The 10,095-nt window shown below is 37.4% G+C and overlaps 1 protein-coding gene across 12 annotated transcripts in view; it reads right to left on the bottom strand.

Annotated features, from left to right (window-relative positions):
* Positions 1 to 1,323: 1,323 nt before the first annotated feature.
* The window catches only part of ncam1a (neural cell adhesion molecule 1a), a 217,988-nt gene continuing 209,216 nt past the window's right edge, over positions 1,324 to 10,095 (bottom strand). For 5 of the 12 annotated variants that reach the window (XM_020598311.1, XM_020598313.1, XM_020598314.1 and 2 more), the window contains one exon: positions 1,325 to 6,912. In XM_020598311.1, coding sequence (XP_020453967.1) covers positions 6,792 to 6,912 — 121 coding nt within the window. In that variant the 3' untranslated portion in view covers positions 1,325 to 6,791. Of the gene's footprint in view, positions 6,913 to 10,095 lie in introns of all 12 variants that reach the window. The other 7 variants (XM_020598318.1, XM_020598319.1, XM_020598320.1 and 4 more) reach the window with 3 other exon arrangements.

The following is a 10,095-nucleotide window of genomic DNA, read 5'->3' as shown; positions in this document are numbered from 1 at the left end:
ATGAAAAGGATCCTAATCTGGTGTGTGCAAAGTTGAGGGTTAGAGTGGTGAAGCAATGCAATTAAGTCTGCAGCAGGGGGAAACAGGAATGTAATGAAGTCCTGACATGAAATGAGGGTGATCATTTAGGACTTAGAGAATTTTGCTTCTTTAATTTCATTTACATTTTTAAGTTCAAATTTACCAGCACAGTGTCATGGTTAAACTTGTCTGCTGTTTTCATTACAGAATGAGTCATTATATAGTCTAAACATGCAGAGCAGATCCAGTGTGACACTTCTTGTAATGGATTTTTAGAGTTTTATAAAATCAGAGCCTTTAAAGATAGTTAAACATTGATGTCTTCTATAACTCAGTGGAAATAAAACTGCACTCTGCACTTTATGCTTTACAAAAAGTACAACTTTAATTTGTAGCTATACTGATATTTTAACCAACATTTAAAGGTGTTTCCTCTATAGAACATACTGTATAGACATTTCTGTTCATTTGAGTTAGTCTGCCACCTTTTGGACAAATAAGTGATTACTATAGATCAATAAAGACCTTTCAGCAGGTCTTTGTAAAGCTCAGTGAGGGATTCATGTGGTCACTGTGATCAATTTTAATTACTGAGTTGTATAAAATGTACAGTATGTCGAGTGAAGATGCTCTAATCAGACATTCATCGGAATTTCTCTCTAGTTCCTTAGATCATAATGAAATAAAACTACTATGAATTCAATATCAATGATCATTTCTGACATTAAAGGAAGTTGTACTGTGTAAATCATTTTGCATATTAAGACGTGACCCCTGTGATTTTGCTGTTATATGCTGTTGAACAGCACCCTCAGTGTCTAGAGTGGGAACATGCTGCCCTCTAGTGTCCATATACAGAACTGCATAACATTAAAAACGAGTTTTACTTGGTTGAATGATATTGGTTAAAAATGTCAGTGTATTTGTGTATGTATGTTGCTTGTATTTGCTCTGTTTATGAAAATATCTCAATTTAACACTCAAGTACAATGACATGACAGAACAGTGTTATACTACTACACTGTTAATCAGATTCTCATGAACTGTGGTTACATGTCTCACTGTTTTATTTTTCACAGAGCAAATACAATAACATTTTTTATGTCCATGTTGGGCTAATGTACAATATTGAGTTGAAAATGGAAACAAACAAATGGCATTCAATTTCTACTTATAGTTGATATATATTTCTTAGAAATGCAAAATGCATAGAGGATTCTCTATTTAAATCATTTCAACTGCTTTAATCTAATAAAGCAATGAAAAAATATGAGGCTTATTTATGATGTTTTTATGGTTCTAGAAAGATTTCTTTTCTTACTGTTCAGACTTGAACCTTGAAGGCTGTATTTCAACACAATCATATTTAATATGTTTGTTAACTGGGTGCAAAAGTGTTACAATACTGGAATACTATACCTCATGTAATCATATATATACAGTATAGTACCTGTATATGTATGTGGCAATTATCACACATTGATATTGTTGAAAAATAAAAGTTGTACAATAGTGCTTTTTTTCTTTAACTTTATTGAACACAAGAATTTCTGGCGGAATGCAAAGTCAAAACGTGTTTTTCTTTCTTTCCTCGGTTAGTATTCCTTATTTACATTGGTGACCGTGGACAGAGGAATAGTAGCCTACCAATCTAAGCTCTGATGAAGGAACGCTAGTGCTGAGACATCAGCTTATGGAACAAAGTCTGCGCTGTCAAAGTGCTGCCTCTGCTGCAATACTTTTGCTTGTTTGCTGCTTAGAATCATTAAAAGGTCTTGTACAGCTGAGCATGCATCCCTGCAGGTTTAAGATACACATAAGACTAGCATTGTATGTTTGACGCACTGTATAAGAGCTGTACCCACTCAAGAATGAAGCAGTTGAAGTGAAGCAACAAACACCTTAGGAGGATGCGTTTGTTTTTTTTACCCTGGAAAATTCATGGTTCTTTTCTATTCCTTGCAAATACTGAGCAAGATGAAAAGATTTTCCAGATGTCTTTATTCTGACTGAATCAAGTGCTGGACTCAGAAAAATGCAAGGCTACTATTGGGTCATTCTTGCATTTTTGAGGTATCTCAGCAAGGAAAACTAGTCCACCCACTGTCGTCCTTGTCCAATGAATTTCAGGAGTTGACATGGGTACAAAAGTTTTCATGTAAACTTGCACAAAAATTGGTCCCACATTTGCAAAGCATTTGAAGCTAGTATTGGACAAAACAAGCAAAACCAAAAAAAAAAAAAAAGAAAAAAACCCCCTCATGTTTATTTTTGTACATTTTCACCATGTATTTCAGCAGAAATTGAAAATTTGCTTATGACAGTTCTCACTTTTTATTACATTTTAGAGCTTTATGAAGCAAAAAGTTTTTTTTTTGTGAAGCAAACAAAAAAGGCCTGGAAAGAGGACAAGTTACATAACAACTGCAAAAAAGTCAATACAATACATGAAGCCTTCATTATTTCCATATCAAAAGCAGTAATAGTAATAATACCAATTTCTAATATATTTTGCATGCTTGCTCATGACAAATCCAACTTGATTCATTTCTGATATTTTAGAAATTATGCAACCTGAGGAAAGTGTCACTGTGTCTTGTACTTCGACACGATGTTTGCTAGATTTTGTTCTCGTGATGCCGTTCTCTAGGATGAAGAGTCAAATATACCCAAATATTTCCTCCAGTTTATTACAACATGGGTCTGAATTTTGTTGTTTTGACCATCTTTCTATTGCTTGCGGTGCTAACTGGCGAGTCCCAGGAACATGACAAAATTAGAGTAACAAAATCTGACAAGAAACAGATAAGTGTTTAACAAGCCAACAGCTGAGTCAGATTATCTAAGTGACTTATTTGGTTTTGGATTGAAGCAAATTACTGTTGGATCTTTTTCAGATTGTGTCTTTTTGCCCTTTCATTTGTAAAATGTATTTATGCATCCATAAATTTTACCAATTAAGTTCATTTCTGTCATTATGATGACAGAAATGAAATTCAAACCTCGTAAGACCTAAATTGTAATAAACTAAAACAAGTGTAAAGAACCCATCATATACAGTATATCGGAACACATTAATGCAGCCATTCAGAATATATCAGACAATTTAAACAATGCATTGCTTAATTTACAATTGTGAAATGTAGTAAATGAAAAAGCAAATTGGCAGAAAGAAGATGACACTTTTAATAGACAGATGCTGAGAAGAAATGAATGCACGCCACCATTTTCTTATTCAAAGGCACTGTGTCTGTCTAGTTTGCTGCTGTTGGACTTCTGTACAATGGCATTGGGAATTCCGTTGCACACTATTGGCTACATCTTTTCACACTCAAACTATTTGCTCAACTCCATGACAAAGGACACAATGGATTCACACATTCACAGTGTACTAGCTTGCAGTCTAAAGTGGAAAGAACACTGTACAAAAAAAAAAAAAAAGGACAACCAGACTTATTCCTCCAAATCCACAGCTGGGTACTATGGCTCAGGAAAACATTTGGTCCTCTCACTGATTTTTTTATGCATAAAAATGACCTTTAAACTCCAGACCAATTTACTTCATGGCTAGTTGAAAGAGGCCAAATTTAATTTTTATTCATTTTTGTTTTGTTGAAAAAAGGACCACAGAAAGGTTATGCTTACACTATATATTTAGGAGTGTAATTCATATACAGACATAATATTAAAATCTCAATTTAAGCCAAACAGAGTTATGCTACTCAGTTTCCCTTGGGGATTCTTAGGCCCTGTAACAGTTTAGGCTTTGGACTGTCACATCACTGCAGGCACAAAGTGTGCTAAATAACCAAAGCCAATTGGCATAAAAAATTTGATAGTGTCCTTTATACACCAAGAGTATAAAAACATAAAAAGCTGGTAAGAAACTGTACTTGTTGCATGCATGTTGGTAGACCTGACTGGTTGATGGTCTGAGCTGGTCTGTAAGGTGGACAGAGACAGTGTGGCGCTGGTGAAAGCGATGAATGAGGTTACACATACTTGTGGACAAGATCCCTATGCTCAAAATGCCTACAACAATCAGAGCAGGGCCAGCATTAGGCTGCTCCACAGAAATACAAATCAACTATTACAGGCAACAAGAAATAGTTGATGATCACTTGACCAGCTTATTGTATGCTTTTTGCAGTGTTTTAGTTCATCATCCACACTTAGACTAGCACTACCAAACACAGTGAGGATGCTGCCACATGCAAAAACAAATGCAGTTTCCTTTTTTGTTTCTGGGAAACAAATGATGTATTTTCATCAAATAAAATAAACTACAGACCTTGGCTACCTAGCACTTATGCTAACTACAATGGCAGCTGTCTGTGGCTATTTGACATGTAAAATGAACAGAGATTTCTATCGGAGACTGAGATACTGAATCAGTCCTCTCAGACACTGGGCAAACTGACCAATGTGCCAAACTGCCCAAATAAATTTGTGTGGTCCTTTAAGTAATACTACTGAAATCAAACTCCAAACAAATGCACAACAAAAAAATTACACAGAACTAGGTGTATTTTCTTTGTATTATTTTATAACTTAAATGTGAATTTGCTTTACTTTTTAAAGAACGTGTGTAACATCTGACCAGGTGTAACAGATAAAGACTGGTGCCTTGAACCTTGTACTACAAATTTGGTGATAAAATGAGTTTAAGATAATGTGATAGACTGTACTACGTTATATCACTGTAGGCACAAACTAAAGACTTAACTGCAAGATGGTGGAGGCAGTGATGACACAAATTCACACCGACAACAGTTGTGGTAAAAGTGAGAAAACAATGGCTGATAGGACCAGATGTTTGGTGACTCGCACTGTAAACAAATCTCAGCAAGCTAAGCCTGCAGATCTTTCAGTTGTAAGCAGTGAACATTACAGATTGGAGCGGAATATATGAGACCAGCTGCAGGTTGCAGAAAGTGTGTTTTGACATTAACCTAAAGAAAACCAACACACACATGCTGTAAGCTGTGTCCCATTACAGGCGCCAACTCCTCTGTTGTATGTGGTTTACAAAGGATGGCACTGATGGCTAGTGGGCTTACAAGATGAGACGGTTTACAGAGGCTCCACTTTAGCATCATCATTCAAGCTTCACAAAGACCAAAACTAACACGTGGCCCTCATCAACTCCAGAGGCCAAAAACTGCAAGTAGGAATTAGCCTGGGATAGTTCACAGTTCAGGCACAGTTGTGGTGAATTCAAGACATGATGGATAACTAGCAAACAGTGCACAATGTTACCGCTAAATCTATCCATATAATTTAATTAACATTCACAACACAGCTACCACAAAGAAGAAACAGTGGACTTTAAGCCTAGCTCCCATTATTTACATCATATAACATCCCTTATCATCAGTCCTTTGCATATAATACACTGACCAGTGACCGTATGAATACACCTTGTATATTTGGTCGTATTATTTTTTCTGACTTAGCAGACTGATGAGGACTGGAAGCAGTATGAACAATTGAAAGCAAGACATAATAAATGCAATAGTAGTTTCAATCAAATCCAGGTAAGTAAGGCAGTATTTCCCCTTTGCAATGGGACATGGTTGGAATTTTGAGGGACGCTGACCCTGAAAAGGAACACAGCTATAATCTTAAATGCAACCATATCCTAAACCGTACCCCATCCCTATTTCCTAAAAATCATGTTCATATACAGCTACAGAATTTGCAACAACAACTATCTTCTGAAGGAAACAATTTTTTTTAATCAACATATTAAGTAAACATTTTAGAAAGTTTTCATACTGAATACACCTGACATGATCAGCAGCAATGTATGTATGTTGTCTCAACCATCACCTTTCCCAAAACTTAACCAAGCAATTTTAGTATTCTAGACCTAACAACATGCATGACAGCACACAAAACATGTTGTCCTTCATCTTGTACACTCACCATCAAGCCTGATCACCTCCCCTTTTATCATATGCAACACAATAATGTATCATTCTTTCCAAAATATATTGCGCAAAGGTATATAAACATCATTTTTAAAGGAGACCGGGTTGAAACCCATAACCCTAGACATTTACAGCTTGATAAATCTTTCTCTTGCTACGGGCTACATGATTTCTTGACCACAACCACATGGAGATAGCATTTAGAAATGTCTACATGGAACCAAATGACAGCAATGCATACCCTAATACAGTAACTTAAAAAAGGGGGCATGCTAGTGTTCTACTCTCTAGGGCTGGAAATACCAGATAAAAAAAAAGAGGCTAAACTGGCACCAATGTCTGCATATTATTTAAACCCAACTAAATATCCACACAGGAAAAAAAAAACCCAAATCCATTACCAGGATGATGGCCATACTGCATAAAGAATAGCTGTACTGGTAATACACCAGTCTTACATATGTGTACATAACGTAGGCAGTAATCTGTGAAATTATGCTACACTTCAAACCATGGCTATCTAGAGGAAAATAGTTGATTTCTGTATTTAACAGTCAGTGAATTTAAGTGGCCTATGTATTTTGCTCTTTTTTGTGTAAACAAATAGAAAGTGACATACTGTAAAAGGAACTAAGGCATGTATGAGGTCTTTACGTTTTCCTGGTCAGAAGACACTGTTGAAAGAGACCCATGATTTCTTTTTTCTCTTGGTGTTCTGAAGCAGTGGTATGGTGTGTGACATTACTTTGAGATTTCAGTGACGGTGACCCCCTTCTCTTAACCTTAAAAATCCAAACCCAACCACCCTCTTCTTTCTGGTGCTTTCGGGTGAGGAGGTTACGCTTTACTTTCATTGCCGTTCACCTGGGGAGCCTCGTTGGGAACTGTCTTCACCTCGGCTGTGGCGTTCTTCAACTCAGTCTCGCCTTTAGCGTTACCGTCCTTCACAGTCTTACCACTGAGGAGACAAGGACAGCAGCGAAAGATGACCAGAGAGAGACAGAAAGAGAAAAGATTCTGTTAACAGCAAATCACTTTGTATCTCTCTCGCTGTCTCCTCTGAACTGCCTTCTGTGTCATTTTTTCAGTGAAAAAGAAATGGGGGTAAAACATGCAAGATGCTTTGAGGGAATTTGTTTTCCCTTCTGGAACTGAATGCATTTCACACATAATAGGATCAAGCTCACTATCCTAACCAGACATCAAGAAAGAGTACATGGGTGTCACAGCTATTTTCAAGGAACAATGAATGCTGATGTAGAATGAGACAGGGTCGGTAGGCAGAATGGATGAAGGAATGAAAGGCTGAGGCATAACCTACAATGCAAGCTACAATACACAAGCGGATTACACGCCATCTGGACTGTGCCAAGACACAACAAAAAGAGACTTTAAAGCCTTAGTTCACTTGAGTCGAACGTCTGCTGCATACTGCTATCTGAAACATTTTTACAGTAGTAATATGCTGCTGCTTCCATTTTGGAACTGTGGTGCAAAATGTTACACTTCCTTGTTTTGTCACATACATTCATCTCTTTACTTGCAGATCCATATACATACCCTCTGCAGGGACCATAAAAACATTCAACCCTGACAACCTTTATACTGAAACACCCTTCCCTTAATAGACTAGATGTGATATTTGGAAACACCGAATCTTAATGTCATCACTTTAAGAGGCAATTCATGCCGTGCACGTCCCCATATCCGCTAAGGTCAAGTGACGTCATTTTCATCAGGTCCGCACAGCAAATGTCACAACTGCGCATGTGCCACAGTGCCTGAAACCATCGGCTTAGTATGAATAGGAACACATGTCCACCCCTCATCCATGTCCACGTGCACACGAGGGTTTGCGCAAAGCATGAATTCCCCTCAAGTACGGTAATATGATATTTTTCAACCGGACAATAATAAAGACTCATCTGGAGTTACATTCAATTGCTACCAGTGGAGCAGTAGACTAGAGTAACAGCCACGGTGTCTGTGAAAACAAACTGGCTCTTTTTTTTTTTTTTTTTTAAACTGACTGTTGTGTTTGGTGCTTTTCCACATTCTCATCTGCAAATGTGGATTTGTCACAGGCTGCCAAGGATGCTGCAAAAAAAAAAGGTACCTGCACCTTTAACACATTTTATTTTCACTGTAAATCCAATCTGAATTAGTTCAACTCCGACTTTAGGTTTAGAAAAACACTTTCATAATGGAATGGTTTGGTCTTCAAGTGAGAACATCACACCAATCTACTTTAAGCACTTGCACCCATTTATGGAACTATGCAGGCAATTTTCTCTTGAATATTTGTTTTATTTGTATATGTATTTTATTTACTTATTTCATAATCAACACAAAGTCAGTGTTGCAGTAACTGAATCGAACTGACTGACATTTGCGCTTGAAACATCGTTTTAAATATGGCGTTTAGCAACATCAGGAAATGCATTTTGTCTATAGTTCATGGAGTCTATAGTTCATGAAAATGGTTTACAAACATACTTCTCTACAAAATGGGTCCTGAGGAGGAGTATGCCAGTCAGAAACCCAGCAAATCCACGAGAAGCATGACAAGGCATTTCAGTATTGGGATGCCAAAGAAGGATCACTATATAGATATATGGGAAAGCTGTGCTGTCAAAGACTTATGAAGAAAAATCCCTCCTATGACAAGTTTGGTTATATCAAGGTGATGCTGAGCTGACAAGAACCCTGCTTCCAACTCGCTCTGAACTCCCCGTACTTCATCACTGACATCTCCTTCTGTCCATGTGAGTGAGCAAAGTGTGGGGCGAAGGAGGGAGAGAAAGAGGAGTGACTGTCAGTAAGCCTTTGTAATTTATCTTCTGCAACAGCATTCTCATCATCCCCGCAGGTGGTCAGGAATCAGGAATGTCTGCAAACTTCTAGAGGCATAGTAATCCTTTGTTATACTACTGACATAAAATGGGAATTTAAAACAGAAAACAGAGGCGTCTGGGAGAGATTCTGAGATTGGCCTTCAATATCTATTCTCCTTTATCAAAATGAAAAGGATACAGATCAAGGCAGAGGTGCTGCCGACAAAACTGTGATTTACTCAAATCAGGTCATTTATACCTGCAAACTGGAGATCACCACAAAGAACATCCTTCCATTCTTTCATTGGATGAACAACAATTTGTCATTTTTAGTGTTCAGCTGGACTTGAGGCTTATTTTTCTCAGATTCCAACTACGGTAAGGCAAAGTAAGCTCTGTTAGCTGTAGCTATAGATCAGATTCTATGAGATGCACTTATTGTAACATGGTAGATAACAGACTAGTTAAAGGTCAAAACAAACTTCAAGAGCATAATGCAAAATTGTTTACATTATGTGGTTAGACATTTAGTTTGAAGGACTTGAGGATGCTTTAAGAGTTTTGACCATTGCTCTTATTGGTTATGATAACACACTACTCATTAAAGCATTCTGGGAACACATCTTTCCAATATGCTCATATTAATATGACTATTGGAGATACTGCTAATATTTGTGTATGTATTGTTGGATGACTTAGAATAAGGTGTGCTCTAAATAAAATGCCTCATTCAGCACAGTTTGCTCACAATGATGTTGCAGCTAATTAATGACAGCGATGGATGGATCGAAATATGAAGAAGCTATATGGTAGTAAAAGGGTTGTCTCCCCTTAAGTAAGTAAACAAACAGGCAGAGGATGAAGTTATTGGTTGAATGGAGTAAGACATGCACTGGTGGCATCCCAACAGATCATATTTATGTGCCATTTACCTGCATGGACATCATCTGGCATTCTTAAAAGGTAAGTTCCCCATTTATATGTTCCTACAGGGATTGTTCTGAAACCTGCAATGTTCAGCTCAGAGGAGGAATTCTGAGATAAAATTGTGTATCCACTTTTTCTTAACTAGCCTTATTTGTTTCTGCTTATAAGTTAACATTTTCCTTTATTTTCCAGGATGCCAGTTTTATCACCCTAAATAAAAGGTGGTTGCGTGTAAAAATACAGTATCACGGCTAGTCATGTCTATCGACACAGCTGTGCTCCCAACCGCAACTAGATTTCTGGCTGCATTTCATTCAGGGATATTGAAGCTGTTGCTGGCAGAAGCACTGATTTAGCTGTTTTGGGATTTTTTTCCCTAC

This window comes from Monopterus albus, unplaced genomic scaffold (assembly GCF_001952655.1).
Source record: "Monopterus albus unplaced genomic scaffold, M_albus_1.0 scaffold38.1, whole genome shotgun sequence".
Classification (NCBI taxonomy): domain Eukaryota; kingdom Metazoa; phylum Chordata; class Actinopteri; order Synbranchiformes; family Synbranchidae; genus Monopterus; species Monopterus albus.
The sequence above is the reverse complement of the archived record's forward strand: the minus strand, read 5'-3'. Positions and strand labels throughout refer to the sequence as shown.